Raw genomic sequence first — 18,949 nt, 5'->3', positions numbered from 1 at the left:
TGTCTAAATGTGTCTCTGAGCTGGGATTTCATACAGCAGGAATCCCTCTGTATTGAGAGGTCCTGTCTAAATGTGTCTCTGAGCTGGGATTTCATACAGCAGGAATCCCTCTGTATTGAGAGGTCCTGTCTAAATGTGTCTCTGAGCTGGGATTTCATACAGCGCAGGAATCCCTCTGTATTGAGAGGTCCTGTCTAAATGTGTCTCTGAGCTGGGATTTCATACAGCAGGAATCCCTCTGTATTGAGAGGTCCTGTCTAAATGTGTCTCTGAGCTGGGATTTCATACAGCAGGAATCCCTCTGTATTGAGAGGTCCTGTCTAAATGTGACTCTGAGCTGGGATTTCATACAGCGCAGGAATCCCTCTGTATTGAGAGGTCCTGTCTAAATGTGTCTCTGAGCTGGGATTTCATACAGCGCAGGAATCCCTCTGTATTGAGAGGTCCTGTCTAAATGTGACTCTGAGCTGGGATTTCATACAGCAGGAATCCCTCTGTATTGAGAGGTCCTGTCTAAATGTGACTCTGAGCTGGGATTTCATACAGCAGGAATCCCTCTGTATTGAGAGGTCCTGTCTAAATGTGTCTCTGAGCTGGGATTTCATACAGCGCAGGAATCCCTCTGTATTGAGAGGTCCTGTCTAAATGTGACTCTGAGCTGGGATTTCATACAGCAGGAATCCCTCTGTATTGAGAGGTCCTGTCTAAATGTGACTCTGAGCTGGGATTTCATACAGCAGGAATCCCTCTGTATTGAGAGGTCCTGTCTAAATGTGTCTCTGAGCTGGGATTTCATACAGCAGGAATCCCTCTGTATTGAGAGGTCCTGTCTAAATGTGTCTCTGAGCTGGGATTTCATACAGCAGGAATCCCTCTGTATTGAGAGGTCCTGTCTAAATGTGTCTCTGAGCTGGGATTTCATACAGCAGGAATCCCTCTGTATTGAGAGGTCCTGTCTAAATGTGTCTCTGAGCTGGGATTTCATACAGCGCAGGAATCCCTCTGTATTGAGAGGTCCTGTCTAAATGTGTCTCTGAGCTGGGATTTCATACAGCAGGAATCCCTCTGTATTGAGAGGTCCTGTCTAAATGTGTCTCTGAGCTGGGATTTCATACAGCAGGAATCCCTCTGTATTGAGAGGTCCTGTCTAAATGTGACTCTGAGCTGGGATTTCATACAGCAGGAATCCCTCTGTATTGAGAGGTCCTGTCTAAATGTGACTCTGAGCTGGGATTTCATACAGCGCAGGAATCCCTCTGTATTGAGAGGTCCTGTCTAAATGTGACTCTGAGCTGGGATTTCATACAGCAGGAATCACTCTGTATTGAGAGGTCCTAGGAGCTGTTGAGGAGGAAAACATTATGGATCTATACTCTACTTCTACTCTTCATTGAATAAATATTTGTTTCTTTCCTGGAAACTGAACATAGCCTCTGTAGAGAACAGTCAGTCAGGGACAGAGTAAACAGTCAGTCAGTCAGGGACAGAGTAAACAGCCAGCCAAGTCAGTCAGTCAGGGACAGAATAAACAGTCAGTCAGGGACAGAGTAAACAGCCAGCCAAGTCAGTCAGGGACAGAGTAAACAGTCAGTCAGGAAGAAGTAAACAGCCAGCCCAGTCAGTCAGTCAGGGACAGAGTAAACAGCCAGCCAAGTCAGTCAGCCAGTCAGTCAGGGACAGAGTAAACAGTCAGTCAGCCAGTCAGTCAGGGACAGAGTAAACAGCCAGCCAAGTCAGTCAGTCAGGGACAGAATAAACAGTCAGTCAGGGACAGAGTAAACAGCCAGTCAGTCAGGGACAGAGTAAACAGCCAGCCAAGTCAGCCAGTCAGGGACAGAGTAAACAGCCAGTCAGGGACAGAGTAAACAGCCAGCCAAGTCAGTCAGTCAGGGACAGAGTAAACAGCCAGCCAGGGACAGAGTAAACAGCCAGCCAAGTCAGTCAGCCAGTCAGGGACAAAGTAAACAGCCAGCCAGGGACAGAGTAAACAGCCAGCCAGGGCAGAGTAAACAGCCAGCCAAGTCAGTCAGTCAGGGACAGAATAAACAGCCAGTCAGGGACAGAGTAAATAGCCAGTCAGTCAGGGACAGAGTAAACAGCCAGCCCAGTCAGTCAGTCAGGGACAGAGTAAACAGCCAGCCAAGTCAGTCAGCCAGTCAGTCAGGGACAGAGTAAACAGTCAGCCAGTCAGTCAGGGACAGAGTAAACAGCCAGCCAAGTCAGTCAGTCAGGGACAGAATAAACAGTCAGTCAGGGACAGAGTAAACAGCCAGCCAAGTCAGTCAGTCAGGGACAGAATAAACAGTCAGTCAGGGACAGAGTAAACAGCCAGCCAAGTCAGTCAGGGACAGAGTAAACAGTCAGTCAGGAAGAAGTAAACAGCCAGCCCAGTCAGTCAGTCAGGGACAGAGTAAACAGCCAGCCAAGTCAGTCAGCCAGTCAGTCAGGGACAGAGTAAACAGTCAGTCAGTCAGTCAGCCAGTCAGTCAGGGACAGAGTAAACAGCCAGCCAAGTCAGTCAGTCAGGGAAAGAATAAACAGTCAGTCAGGGACAGAGTAAACAGCCAGCCAAGTCAGTCAGTCAGGGACAGAATAAACAGTCAGTCAGGGACAGAGTAAACAGTCAGCCAGTCAGTCAGGGACAGAGTAAACAGCCAGCCAAGTCAGTCAGTCAGGGACAGAGTAAACAGCCAGCCAAGTCAGTCAGTCAGGGACAGAATAAACAGTCAGTCAGGGACAGAGTAAACAGACAGTCAGTCAGGGACAGAGTAAACAGCCAGCCAAGTCAGTCAGTCAGGGACAGAGTAAACAGCCAGCCAAGTCAGTCAGTCAGGGACAGAGTAAACAGCCAGCCAGGGACAGAGTAAACAGCCAGCCAAGTCAGTCAGCCAGTCAGGGACAAAGTAAACAGCCAGCCAGGGACAGAGTAAACAGCCAGCCAGGGACAGAGTAAACAGCCAGCCAGGGCAGAGTAAACAGCCAGCCAGGGCAGAGTAAACAGCCAGCCAAGTCAGTCAGTCAGGGACAGAATAAACAGCCAGTCAGGGACAGAGTAAATAGCCAGTCAGTCAGGGACAGAGTAAACAGCCAGCCAGGGACAGAGTAAACAGCCAGCCAGGGACAGAGTAAACAGCCAGTCAGTCAGGGACAGAGTAAACAGCCAGCCAAGTCAGTCAGTCAGGGACAGAGTAAACAGCCAGCCAAGTCAGTCAGTCAGGGACAGAGTAAACAGCCAGCCAGGGACAGAGTAAACAGCCAGTCAGGGACAGAGTAAACAGCCAGTCAAGTCAGTCAGTCAGGGACAGAGTAAACAGCCAGCCAGGGACAGAGTAAACAGCCAGCCAAGTCAGTCAGTCAGGGACAGAGTAAACAGCCAGCCAGGGACAGAGTAAACAGCCAGCCAGTCAGGGACAGAGTAAACAGCCAGTCAGGGACAGAGTAAACAGCCAGCCAGTCAGGGACAGAGTAAACAGCCAGTCAGGGACAGAGTAAACAGCCAGTCAGGGACAGAGTAAACAGCCAGCCAGTCAGGGACAGAGTAAACAGCCAGTCAGGGACGGAGTAAACAGCCAGTCAGGGACAGAGTAAACAGCCAGTCAGGGACAGAGTAAACAGCCAGTCAGGGACAGAGTAAACAGCCAGTCAGGGACAGAGTAAACAGCCAGCCAGGGACAGAGTAAACAGCCAGCCAGGGACAGAGTAAACAGCCAGCCAGGGACAGAGTAAACAGCCAGCCAGGGACAGAGTAAACAGCCAGCCAGGGACAGAGTAAACAGTCAGTCAGCCAGTCAGGGACAGAGTAAACAGCCAGTCAGGGACAGAGTAAACAGCCAGTCAGGGACAGAGTAAACAGCCAGTCAGGGACAGAGTAAACAGCCAGTCAGGGACAGAGTAAACAGCCAGTCAGGGACAGAGTAAACAGCCAGTCAGGGACAGAGTAAACAGCCAGTCAGGGACAGAGTAAACAGCCAGTCAGGGACAGAGTAAACAGCCAGCCAAGTCAGTCAGTCAGGGACAGAGTAAACAGCCAGTCAGGGACAGAGTAAACAGCCAGTCAGGGACAGAGTAAACAGCCAGCCAGGGACAGAGTAAACAGCCAGCCAGGGACAGAGTAAACAGCCAGCCAGGGACAGAGTAAACAGCCAGTCAGTCAGGGACAGAGTAAACAGCCAGTCAGGGACAGAGTAAACAGCCAGTCAGGGACAGAGTAAACAGCCAGCCAGTCAGGGACAGAGTAAACAGCCAGCCAGGGACAGAGTAAACAGCCAGCCAGTCAGGGACAGAGTAAACAGCCAGCCAAGTCAGTCAGTCAGGGACAGAGTAAACAGCCAGTCAGGGACAGAGTAAACAGCCAGTCAGGGACAGAGTAAACAGCCAGCCAAGTCAGTCAGTCCTAACTGCAACCTCTGAAAGACCAGACAGGGTCTACGTCCCAAATGGAATCCCTATATAGTGCACTACTTTCGACCAGAGACCTATGGGCCCCTGTCAAATGTAGGGCACTAAAATAGGGTGCCATTTGGGACGCAAACGCCTCCTGCTGGTCATTACAACACACGGGAAGCATGTTGTTCAGAGCCCCTGAGTTCTCCTGGACCGGGCAACCTCGTTACAAGGTGTTATTTATTAGTTCCAATCGTAGCAAAAATGTTTTGCAACAAAAACATGTTTCTATTGGACTAATTCAGGAAGGCCCCTCCTCCCCATTTGCTTCCGTCTGCTTTGTAGGGAATGTTCCCCCTAACCCTAACCTGATCTGGAGAAGACTAGTCCACATCAGATATCATATCTAACTACTGAACTGGAGAAGACTAGTCCACATCAGATAATATCATATCTAACTAATGAACTGGAGAAGACTAGTCCACATCAGATAATATCATATCTAACTACTGAACTGGAGAAGACTAGTCCACATCAGATAATATCATATCTAACTACTGAACTGGAGAAGACTAGTCCACATCAGATAATATCATATCTAACTACTGAACTGGAGAAGACTAGTCCACATCAGATAATATCATATCTAACTACTGAACTGGAGAAGACTAGTCCACATCAGATAATATCATATCTAACTACTGAACTGGAGAAGACTAGTCCACATCAGATAATATCATATCTAACTACTGAACTGGAGAAGACTAGGCCACATCAGATAATATCAGATCTAACTACTGAACTGGAGAAGACTAGTCCACATCAGATAATATCATATCTAACTACTGAACTGGAGAAGACTAGTCCACATCAGCTAATATCATATCTAACTACTGAACTGGAGAAGACTAGTCCACATCAGCTAATATCATATCTAACTACTGAACTGGAGAAGACTAGTCCACATCAGATAATATCATATCTAACTACTGAACTGGAGTAGACTAGTCCACATCAGCTAATATCATATCTAACATCTGAACTGGAGAAGACTAGTCCACATCAGCTAATATCATATCTAACTACTGAACTGGAGAAGACTAGTCCACATCAGCTAATATCATATCTAACTACTGAACTATAGAAGACTAGTCCACATCAGCTAATATCATATCTAACTACTGAACTGGAGAAGACTAGTCCACATCAGATAATATCATATCTAACTACTGAACTATTGAAGACTAGTCCACATCAGCTAATATCATATCTAACTACTGAACTATAGAAGACTAGTCCACATCAGCTAATATCATATCTAACTACTGAACTGGAGAAGACTAGGCCACATCAGATAATATCATATCTAACTACTGAACTGGAGAAGACTAGTCCACATCAGCTAATATCATATCTAACTACTGAACTGGAGAAGACTAGTCCACATCAGCTAATATCATATCTAACTACTGAACTGGAGAAGACTAGTCCACATCAGCTAATATCATATCTAACTACTGAACTGGAGAAGACTAGTCCACATCAGATAATATCATATCTAACTACTGAACTGGAGAAGACTAGTCCACATCAGATAATATCATATCTAACTACTGAACTGGAGAAGACTAGTCCACATCAGCTAATATCATATCTAACTACTGAACTGGAGAAGACTAGTCCACATCAGCTAATATCATATCTAACTACTGAACTGGAGAAGACTAGTCCACATCAGCTAATATCATATCTAACTACTGAACTGGAGAAGACTAGTCCACATCAGCTAATATCATATCTAACTACTGAACTATAGAAGACTAGTCCACATCAGCTAATATCATATCTAACTACTGAACTGGAGAAGACTAGTCCACATCAGATAATATCATATCTAACTACTGAACTATTGAAGACTAGTCCACATCAGCTAATATCATATCTAACTACTGAACTATAGAAGACTAGTCCACATCAGCTAATATCATATCTAACTACTGAACTGGAGAAGACTAGTCCACATCAGCTAATATCAGATCTAACTACTGAACTGGAGAAGACTAGTCCACATCAGCTAATATCAGATCTAACTACTGATCTGGAGAAGACTAGTCCACATCAGATAATATCATATCTAACTACTGAACTGGAGAAGACTAGTCCACATCAGCTAATATCATATCTAACTACTGAACTGGAGAAGACTAGTCCACATCAGCTAATATCATATCTAACTACTGAACTGGAGAAGACTAGTCCACATCAGCTAATATCATATCTAACTACTGAACTGGAGAAGACTAGTCCACATCAGCTAATATCATATCTAACTACTGAACTGGAGAAGACTAGTCCACATCAGCTAATATCATATCTAACTACTGAACTGGAGAAGACTAGTCCACATCAGCTAATATCATATCTAACTACTGAACTGGAGAAGACTAGTCCACATCAGCTAATATCATATCTAACTACTGAACTGGAGAAGACTAGTCCACATCAGATAATATCATATCTAACTACTGAACTGGAGAAGACTAGTCCACATCAGCTAATATCATATCTAACTACTGAACTGGAGAAGACTAGTCCACATCAGATATCATATCTAACTACTGAACTGGAGAAGACTAGTCCACATCAGATAATATCATATCTAACTACTGATCTGGAGAAGACTAGTCCACATCAGCTAATATCATATCTAACTACTGAACTGGAGAAGACTAGTCCACATCAGCTAATATCATATCTAACTACTGAACTATTGAAGACTAGTCCACATCAGCTAATATCATATCTAACTACTGAACTATAGAAGACTAGTCCACATCAGCTAATATCATATCTAACTACTGAACTGGAGAAGACTAGTCCACATCAGCTAATATCATATCTAACTACTGAACTATCGAAGACTAGTCCACATCAGCTAATATCATATCTAACTACTGAACTGGAGAAGACTAGTCCACATCAGATAATATATCTAACTACTGAACTGGAGAAGACTAGTCCACATCAGCTAATATCATATCTAACTACTGAACTGGAGAAGACTAGTCCACATCAGCTAATATCATATCTAACTACTGAACTGGAGAAGACTAGTCCACATCAGATAATATCATATCTAACTACTGAACTGGAGTAGACTAGTCCACATCAGCTAATATCATATCTAACATCTGAACTGGAGAAGACTAGTCCACATCAGCTAATATCATATCTAACTACTGAACTGGAGAAGACTAGTCCACATCAGCTAATATCATATCTAACTACTGAACTATAGAAGACTAGTCCACATCAGCTAATATCATATCTAACTACTGAACTAGAGAAGACTAGTCCACATCAGATAATATCATATCTAACTACTGAACTATTGAAGACTAGTCCACATCAGCTAATATCATATCTAACTACTGAACTATAGAAGACTAGTCCACATCAGCTAATATCATATCTAACTACTGAACTGGAGAAGACTAGGCCACATCAGATAATATCATATCTAACTACTGAACTGGAGAAGACTAGTCCACATCAGCTAATATCATATCTAACTACTGAACTGGAGAAGACTAGTCCACATCAGCTAATATCATATCTAACTACTGAACTGGAGAAGACTAGTCCACATCAGATAATATCATATCTAACTACTGAACTGGAGAAGACTAGTCCACATCAGATAATATCATATCTAACTACTGAACTGGAGAAGACTAGTCCACATCAGCTAATATCATATCTAACTACTGAACTGGAGAAGACTAGTCCACATCAGCTAATATCATATCTAACTACTGAACTGGAGAAGACTAGTCCACATCAGCTAATATCATATCTAACTACTGAACTGGAGAAGACTAGTCCACATCAGCTAATATCATATCTAACTACTGAACTATAGAAGACTAGTCCACATCAGCTAATATCATATCTAACTACTGAACTGGAGAAGACTAGTCCACATCAGATAATATCATATCTAACTACTGAACTATTGAAGACTAGTCCACATCAGCTAATATCATATCTAACTACTGAACTATAGAAGACTAGTCCACATCAGCTAATATCATATCTAACTACTGAACTGGAGAAGACTAGTCCACATCAGCTAATATCAGATCTAACTACTGAACTGGAGAAGACTAGTCCACATCAGCTAATATCAGATCTAACTACTGATCTGGAGAAGACTAGTCCACATCAGATAATATCATATCTAACTACTGAACTGGAGAAGACTAGTCCACATCAGCTAATATCATATCTAACTACTGAACTGGAGAAGACTAGTCCACATCAGCTAATATCATATCTAACTACTGAACTGGAGAAGACTAGTCCACATCAGCTAATATCATATCTAACTACTGAACTGGAGAAGACTAGTCCACATCAGCTAATATCATATCTAACTACTGAACTGGAGAAGACTAGTCCACATCAGCTAATATCATATCTAACTACTGAACTGGAGAAGACTAGTCCACATCAGCTAATATCATATCTAACTACTGAACTGGAGAAGACTAGTCCACATCAGATAATATCATATCTAACTACTGAACTGGAGAAGACTAGTCCACATCAGCTAATATCATATCTAACTACTGAACTGGAGAAGACTAGTCCACATCAGATATCATATCTAACTACTGAACTGGAGAAGACTAGTCCACATCAGATAATATCATATCTAACTACTGATCTGGAGAAGACTAGTCCACATCAGCTAATATCATATCTAACTACTGAACTGGAGAAGACTAGTCCACATCAGCTAATATCATATCTAACTACTGAACTATTGAAGACTAGTCCACATCAGCTAATATCATATCTAACTACTGAACTATAGAAGACTAGTCCACATCAGCTAATATCATATCTAACTACTGAACTGGAGAAGACTAGTCCACATCAGATAATATCATATCTAACTACTGAACTGGAGAAGACTAGTCCACATCAGCTAATATATCTAACTACTGAACTGGAGAAGACTAGTCCACATCAGCTAATATCATATCTAACTACTGAACTGGAGAAGACTAGTCCATTCCCGTTGGTAAGACACACCAACCCACTTGCTCCCAAAATAAATGAAGCAAATTCGGTTTTGAACACAGGAAATGGTTTGTTCCAATAGATTCTGTGAAGTTCCCAAATGCTCAGATTGCTGTTGATCTGGTCATTATCCCCAGACGGCGTAAACAGTCTTCGCGGTGCGATGAGGCGATTATACACAAGAGGAAGAGATATGATTGATTAATAAATATGCATCAAACCAGGACAGTCATCAGAGTTAGAAACATCGCTGTGTTTGATTATCTCCTCACTGGTTGTGGACAATTTCCTGTTTGATCCTAAAGAAATGTTTGAAAAGCCTGGACAACAAAATGAGGATTTCACTGGGGAGGGTTTTTTTTTTGTATCTGTTGTCATTCTCAGTAAATAAAGGAGAGCGGTTATCCAATCAGAAAAGACCTGGCAAACTGGGTCTGTTTAGTTCAACATCCTGGTGTAAAAATACATCAAACTCTGATTGGCTGTTTTCAAACTGCACCATCGTGAAACACTTCTTTAAAGTTAAATCCACTAAAGAGGAACAACGGGTAAATACTGAAGAACATGCTCATCCCCAGAATATTTATACGCGTCTGTTTTCACAGGATAAAGCTGAAAACATCAACAATATGGAACACTATAGAACACTATAGAACACTGTAACAATATGGAACACTATAGAACACTATAACAATATGGAACACTAACAAAATGGAACACTATAGAACACTAAAACGATATGGAACACTATAGAACACTGTAACAATATGGAACACTATAGAACACTAAAACGATATGGAACACTGTAACAATATGGAACACTGTAACAATATGGAACACTATAGAACACTAACAATATGGAACACTGTAACAATATGGAACACTATAGAACACTAACAATATGTAACACTGTAACAATATGTAACACTATAGAACACTTAAACAATATGGAACACTGTAACAATATGGAACACTATAGAACACTATAACAATATGGAACACTAACAAAATGGAACACTATAGAACACTAAAACGATATGGAACACTATAGAACACTGTAACAATATGGAACACTATAGAACACTAAAACGATATGGAACACTGTAACAATATGGAACACTGTAACAATATGGAACACTATAGAACACTAACAATATGGAACACTGTAACAATATGGAACACTATAGAACACTAACAATATGGAACACTGTAACAATATGTAACACTATAGAACACTTAAACAATATGGAACACTGTAACAATATGGAACACTGTAACAATATGGAACACTATAGAACACTAAAACAATATGGAACACTGTAACAATATGGAACACTGTAACAATATGGAACACTGTAACAATATGTAACACTATAGAACACTAACAATATGGAACACTGTAACAATATGGAACACGGTAACAATATGGAACACTAAAACAATATGGAACACTGTAACAATATGGAACACTAACAATATGGAACACTATAGAACACTATAACAATATGGAACACGGTAACAATATGGAACACTATAGAACACTAAAACAATATGTAACACTATAGAACACTATAACAATATGGAACACTATAGAACACTAAAACGATATGGAACACTGTAACAATATGGAACACTGTAACAATATGGAACACTATAGAACACTAACAATATGGAACACTAACAATATGGAACACTGTAACAATATGGAACACTATAGAACACTAACAATATGGAACAGTGTAACAATATGGAACACTATAGAACACTGTAACAATATGGAACACTAAAACATCAAAAACTTCATAGTTAAGAACACTGTAACAATATGGAACACTGTAACAATATGGAACACTATAGAACACTAACAATATAGAACACTAAAACAATATGGAACACTGTAACAATATGGAACACTATAGAACACTGTTAACAATATGGAACACTATAACAATATGGAACACTATAGAACACTGTAACAATATGGAACACTAACAATATGGAACACTATAGAACACTAAAACAATATGGAACACTAACAATATGGAACACTATAGAACACTGTTAACAATATGGAACACTAACAATATGGAACACTGTAACAATATGGAACACTGTAACAATATGGAACACTATAGAACACTAACAATATGGAACACTATAGAACACTGTAACAATATGGAACACTATAACAATATGGAACACTAACCATATGGAACACTATAGAACACTAAAAATATGGAACACTGTAACAATATGGAACACTATAGAACACTAAAACAATATGGAACCCTAACAATATGGAACACTAACAATATGGAACACTGTAACAATATGGAACACTAACAATATGGAACACTGTAACAATATGGAACACTGTAACAATATGGAACACTGTAACAATATGGAACACTTTAACAATATGGAACACTGTAACAATATGGAACACTATAGAACACTGTAACAATATGGAACACTATAACAATATGGAACACTATAGAACACTGTAACAATATGGAACACTGTAACAATATGGAACACTATAGAACACTAAAACAATATGGAACACTGTAACAATATGGAACACTATAGAACACTAAAACAATATGGAACACTGTAACAATATGGAACACTATAGAACACTGTAACAATATGGAACACTAACAATATGGAACACTATAGAACACTAAAACAATATGGAACACTAACAATATGGAACACTATAGAACACTGTTAACAATATGGAACACTAACAATATGGAACACTGTAACAATATGGAACACTATAGAACACTAACAATATGGAACACTATAGAACACTGTAACAATATGGAACACTGTAACAATATGGAACACTATAACAATATGGAACACTAACAATATGGAACACTATAGAACACTAAAAATATGGAACACTGTAACAATATGGAACACTATAGAACACTAAAACAATATGGAACCCTAACAATATGGAACACTAACAATATGGAACACTGTAACAATATGGAACACTAACAATATGGAACACTGTAACAATATGGAACACTGTAACAATATGGAACACTGTAACAATATGGAACACTTTAACAATATGGAACACTGTAACAATATGGAACACTATAGAACACTGTAACAATATGGAACACTATAACAATATGGAACACTATAGAACACTGTAACAATATGGAACACTGTAACAATATGGAACACTATAGAACACTAAAACAATATGGAACACTGTAACAATATGGAACACTATAGAACACTAAAACAATATGGAACACTGTAACAATATGGAACACTATAGAACACTGTAACAATATGGAACACTATAACAATATGGAACACTGTTAATAACAATATGGAAGAAAATGAAACGTATTCTAGAAGAACCAATATCCCTCCCTAGAAAAACACACCCTTCTGGAACAATCCTTGGATAGCTTTTCACAATCCACTGATAAATGGGTCCACATGGGGAGACTAAAGGCATAGAAACCATAAATGACTTGATAATAAGAAATACATTTATTTCCATGACTGCAGTAAAAAAAAAAAAAAGCCATTTTGGACTGACCAATGTAGATATTTTCAAATACTGTACATCCAACTTAAACGTTTTACATCAGAGAATTTCAATGTTTAAATATTGTGGACATGAGAGCCATCTTGAAGGGAATCCTATTTGAGAAGAGAAAATGATATTCATATATAGGTCAGCTATACAAAAACTTACAGAGATCCTATCCAACTGACTATCTCTTTTAGATAGAAATATGAACTACTGGAAACGAGCTTTAAGAAGAACTGATGTCGGCACAAGACGGAGGGAATGATGGAACATAACTGAAGAGATTACAGTTCATGAGAACGTACGCTTAATCCAGTATAAATTTAATGTTTAAAATGTTTTATACAAGAGACAAAAAATATAGGGGTGGGGAGGAGGGATATAGGGTGGGGGATAGTGGGTCTGGGGAGGAGGGATATAGGGGTGGGGAGGAGGGATATAGGGGTGGGGAGGAGGGATATAGGGGTGGGGAGGAGGGATATAGGGGTGGGGAGGAGGGATATAGGGGTGGGGGATAGTGGGTCTGGGGAGGAGGGATATAGGGGTGGGGAGGAGGGATATAGGGGTGGGGAGGAGGGATATAGGGGTGGGGAGGAGGGATATAGGGGTGGGTCTGGGGAGGAGGGATATAGGGGTGGGGAGGAGGGATATAGGGGTGGGGAGGAGGGATATAGGGGTGGGGAGGAGGGATATAGGGGTGGAGGATAGTGGGTCTGGGGAGGAGGGATATAGGGGTGGGGGATAGTGGGTCTGGGGAGGAGGGATATAGGGGTGGGGGATAGTGGGTCTGGGGAGGAGGGATATAGGGGTGGGGAGGAGGGATATAGGGGTGGGGAGGAGGGATATAGGGGTGGGGAGGAGGGATATAGGGGTGGGGAGGAGGGATATAGGGGTGGGGGATAGTGGGTCTGGGGAGGAGGGATATAGGGGTGGGGAGGAGGGATATAGGGGTGGGGAGGAGGGATATAGGGGTGGGGAGGAGGGATATAGGGGTGGGGAGGAGGGATATAGGGGTGGGTCTGGGGAGGAGGGATATAGGGGTGGGGAGGAGGGATATAGGGGTGGGGAGGAGGGATATAGGGGTGGGGAGGAGGGATATAGGGGTGGGGAGGAGGGATATAGGGTGGGGGATAGTGGGTCTGGGGAGGAGGGATATAGGGGTGGGGAGGAGGGATATAGGGGTGGGGAGGAGGGATATAGGGGTGGGGGATAGTGGGTCTGGGGAGGAGGGATATAGGGGTGGGGAGGAGGGATATAGGGGTGGGGAGGAGGGATATAGGGTGGGGGATAGTGGGTCTGGGGAGGAGGGATATAGGGGTGGGGAGGAGTGATATAGGGGTGGGGAGGAGGGATATAGGGGTGGGGAGGAGGGATATAGGGGTGGGGAGGAGGGATATAGGGGTGGGGAGGAGGGATATAGGGGTGGGGAGGAGGGATATAGGGGTGGGGGATAGTGGGTCTGGGGAGGAGGGATATAGGGGTGGGGAGGAGGGATATAGGGGTGGGGAGGAGGGATATAGGGGTGGGGAGGAGGGATATAGGGGTGGGGGATAAGGGGTCACTACGTCGTCGTTTGTATCTGTATGTTTTTGTATCGTTGATAAAATATCCAATAAAATCTCCTATAAAACAATATGAATCAGTCTTGTTGAGTGCTTCTACGAGAACAGTTGTTGACTGGACTTTAAAAGCAGCAGGGCTTTGAAGCCTCAGCTTTAATGGGCTCTGTACCATTTGGGACTCTGCGTTTTGTTCGGCGTTACTTCCTCTCAGTCACAAGAGATGTAATTTCCTCTCAGTCACAGAGATGTCATTTCCTCTCAGTCACAAGAGATGTCATTTCCTCTCAGTCACAAGAGATGTCATTTCCTCTCAGTCACAAGAGATGTCATTTCCTCTCGGTCACAGAGATGTCATTTCCTCTCGGTCACAGAGATGTCATTTCCTCTCGGTCACAGAGATGTCATTTCCTCTCAGTCACAAGAGATGTCATTTCCTCTCAGTCACAAGAGATGTAATTTCCTCTCAGTCACAGAGATGTAATTTCCTCTCAGTCACAGAGATGTCATTTCCTCTCAGTCACAGAGATGTCAGGAGCCCAGGCGAGATGGGAGGTTGGGGGTGAGGATTACGTTCAGAAGGCACTAACTGGGAGGAAGCTAATGGAACCATGCTGGAGAGAGAGAGAGAGGCAGATCAGAGCCCCTAATGTCCCACTGGAGTCCCAGTCTCCACCAGCAGGGGGAGCTATTGGGGGGGGTTGAGCCGATTAACTACTGAACAACGCAGGTATCCCATCCACCGTCTGGAGCGGGAGCCTTGGCGTCCAGCATTGGCTCTGAGGTGTGGGTGCCGTCCAGTGAGGCCCCTACTCCCTCACGAAGGGTCAGATCTCTGCCAGCGTGACCCGGAAGCAGTCCGCTGACCTCTCGATGGACAGGGTGAAGGTGTCCTCGTTGGAATAGTGGTCTATGATACTGTCATTCATGTTCACCAGGATCCTGAGGGAGAGAAGAAAAAGGTTCTCATTTCATAAGAAAAAAAAATTACATTTAAAAAACATTTGTACAAGCATAGAGGAATGACTCGCCCTCTGTTGTTCTGGAACGACTCGCCCTCTGTTGTTCTGGAACGACTCACCCTCTGTTGTTCTGGAATGACTCACCCTCTGTTGTTCTGGAACGACTCACCCTCTGTTGTTCTGGAACGACTCACCCTCTGTTGTTCTGGAATGACTCACCCTCTGTTGTTCTGGTAGATCTTGGTATTCTCGCGGGGTACTCCATACTTCTCTGAGATCTGTGAAAACAGTTACAGAGGATGTCACGATACGTGGCCGGTTTTATTACAGTTATCCTGGTTTCCAGTGTATCAACACTGAACAGAAATATAAACACAACATGTAAAGTGTTGGTCTCATGTTTCATGAGCTGAAATAAAAGATCCCAGAAATGTCCCATAGAGTTATGGTATGGGCCCCATGGTGGAGGTGGGGTTATGGTATGGACCAGGCGTAAGCTACGGACAACGAAATCAACTGCATTTTATCCGATGGCAATTTGAATACGCAGAGATACCGTGATGAGATCCTGAGGCCCCGTTGTCGTGCCGTTCGTCCTCCTCCATCACCTCATGTTTCAGCATGATAAAGCACTGCCCCATGTCACAAGGATCTGTACACAATTCCTGGAAGCTGAAAATGTCCCAGTTCTTCCATGGCCTGCATACTCACCAGACATGTCACCCATTGAGCATGTTTGGGATGCTCTGGATGTTCCAGTTCCCGCCAATATCCAGCAACTTCGCACAGCCATTGAAGAGGAGTGGGACGACATTCCATAGACCACATCTCCCGGGTGGCGCAGTGGTCTAAGGCTGTGCCACTACAGATCCTGGTTCGAGTCCAGGCTCTGTCGCAGCCGGCCGTGACCGGGAGACCCATGGGGCGGCGCACAATTTGCCCGGCGTCGTCCGGGTTAGGGGCGGGTTTGTCCGGCAGGGATGTTCTTGTCCCACCGCGCTCTAGCGACTCCTGTGGCGGGCCGGGCGCAGTGCACGCTGACACCATCACCAGGTGTACGGTGTTTCCTCCGACACATTGGTGCGGCCGGCTTCCGGGTTAAGCGGGCAGCGTTGTGTCAAGAAGCAGTGCGGCTTGGTTGGGTCGTGTTTTCGGAGGACGCACTGCTCTCGACCTTCGCCTCTCCCGAGTCCGTACTGGAGTTGCAGCGATGGGACAAGACTGTAACTACCAATTGGATACCAGGACATATGGGAGAAAAATGAACAATAAAAACATTCCTCAGGCCCCAATCAACAGCCTGATCAACTCTATGCGAAGGAGATGTGTCGCGCCGCATGAGGCGAATGGTGGTCACACCAGATACTGACCGGTTTTCTGATCCACGCCCCCTACCTCATTATTAAGGTATCTCTGACCAACAGATTCATATCCTGTAATCCCAGTCATGTGAAATCCATAGATTACGGCCTAATTAATTAATTTCAATTGACTGATTTCCTGATATGAACTGTAACTCGGAAATATGTTTACTATTGTTGCGTGTTGCGATTATATTTTTTTGTTGTACTTACTGCTTCCAGCAAGGCCATCAGAGTGGGAGACTTCAACATCAGAGCATCAAACACCTCATCTGATTCCTTCCTCACATACAGCAGGACTGTAGACACGGGGAATAGAGAGGACGTATTATGGTCAATAGGGCTGGACACAGTTAGTTTGTTGATTTACAGAAAACCAATTCAGATGTCATTTGACTAGGCTTGAAACAAATATGGACATTTTCTTTATTACAGGAGACGTGACTGATGTTCCCTGTAGAGAGGAGACGTGACTGATGTTCCCTGTAGAGAGGAGACGTGACTGATGTTCCCTGTAGAGAGGAGACGTGACTGATGTTCCCTGTAGAGAGGAGACGTGACTGATGTTCCCTGTAGACGTGACTGATGTTCCCTGTAGAGAGGAGACGTGACTGATGTTCCCTGTAGAGAGGAGACGTGACTGATGTTCCCTGTAGAGAGGAGACGTGACTGATGTTCCCTGCAGAGAGGAGACGTGACTGATGTTCCCTGTAGAGAGGAGACGTGACTGATGTTCCCTGTAGAGAGGAGACGTGACTGATGTTCCCTGTAGAGAGGAGACGTGACTGATGTTCCCTGTAGAGAGGAGACGTGACTGATGTTCCCTGTAGAGAGGAGACGTGACTGATGTTCCCTGTAGAGAGGAGACGTGACTGATGTTCCCTGCAGAGAGGAGACGTGACTGATGTTCCCTGTAGAGAGGAGACGTGACTGATGTTCCCTGCAGAGAGGAGACGTGACTGATGTTCCCTGTAGAGAGGAGACGTGACTGATGTTCCCTGTAGAGAGGAGACGTGACTGATGTTCCCTGCAGAGAGGAGACGTGACTGATGTTCCCTGTAGAGAGGAGACGTGACTGATGTTCCCTGTAGAGAGGAGACGTGACTGATGTTCCCTGTAGAGAGGAGACGTGACTGATGTTCCCTGCAGAGAGGAGACGTGACTGATGTTCCCTGTAGAGAGGAGACGTGACTGATGTTCCCTGTAGACAGGGAGACGTGACTGATGTTCCCTGTAGACAGGGAGACGTGACTGTCGTTATGACAACCACCCACCTCTCTTCCGGGTTTCTGGTTTGAAGTGTTTGGCAGGAGGAGGCGAACAGACGTGCTCCTCATCAGGCCGTGCCACCCTCTTCATCGCGACGCCCCTGAAACACAGGAAGACATCAACAGTGGGAACGAACAGCCAACAGGATAGGATAGGATAATAGGATCCCATTTAAGGGTTTTAAACAGCAGCCAAATCCAGCAGCTCTAACTCCTCATCAGTCCTTTAAACGCTGTAAATGCAGACCAACTAGTGAGAAATAGTCACAGCATTGAGGAGGATTTCATTACACGCTGTTTTAAATAGAGACCTACATCAGAACGTGGCCATTATGTCACCATGGAAACGTGGCCATTACGTCTCCATGGAAACACACGGCAGCTTATCGAAGCAGCCACTGGAATGTGTGGATTTGATATTTCTCCTACCCTCTCTATCCAACCCTCTCTCCTGCCCTCTCTCCTGCCCTCTCTCCTGCCCTCTCTCCTGCCCTCTCTCCGACCCTCTCTCCGACCCTCTCTATCCAACCCTCTCTCCTACCCTCTCTCCAACCCCTCTCTCCTACCCCTCTCTCATACTCTCCTTTCTCCTACCCTCTCCAACCCTCTCTCCTACCCTCTCTCCTACCTTCTCTGCTACCCTCTCTGCTACACTTCTCTCCAACCCTCCTCACTACTACCCTTCTCTCCTACCCTCTCTCCTACCCTCCTCTCTCCTACCCTCTACTACCCTCCTCTCTCCTACCCTTCTCTCCTACCT

General features: G+C 43.8%; 1 protein-coding gene across 1 annotated transcript in view; it reads right to left on the bottom strand.

The window, feature by feature from the left end:
- Nucleotides 1–14,402: 14,402 nt before the first annotated feature.
- The window catches only part of LOC106593091 (uncharacterized), a 43,816-nt gene continuing 39,269 nt past the window's right edge, over nt 14,403–18,949 (bottom strand). The window contains exons 9-12 of the mRNA XM_082972372.1: nt 18,196–18,290; nt 17,135–17,220; nt 15,780–15,838; nt 14,403–15,540 (exon numbers count right to left, since the gene is read on the bottom strand). Of these exons, the coding sequence (XP_082828498.1) occupies nt 15,426–15,540; nt 15,780–15,838; nt 17,135–17,220; nt 18,196–18,290 (355 nt within the window). The 3' untranslated portion in view covers nt 14,403–15,425. The remainder of the gene's footprint in view (nt 15,541–15,779; nt 15,839–17,134; nt 17,221–18,195; nt 18,291–18,949) is intronic.

Source organism: Salmo salar, unplaced genomic scaffold (genome assembly GCF_965601325.2).
Source record: "Salmo salar unplaced genomic scaffold, fSalSal1 ptg000681l, whole genome shotgun sequence".
Classification (NCBI taxonomy): domain Eukaryota; kingdom Metazoa; phylum Chordata; class Actinopteri; order Salmoniformes; family Salmonidae; genus Salmo; species Salmo salar.
This window is presented reverse-complemented; position numbering and strand designations above follow the sequence as displayed.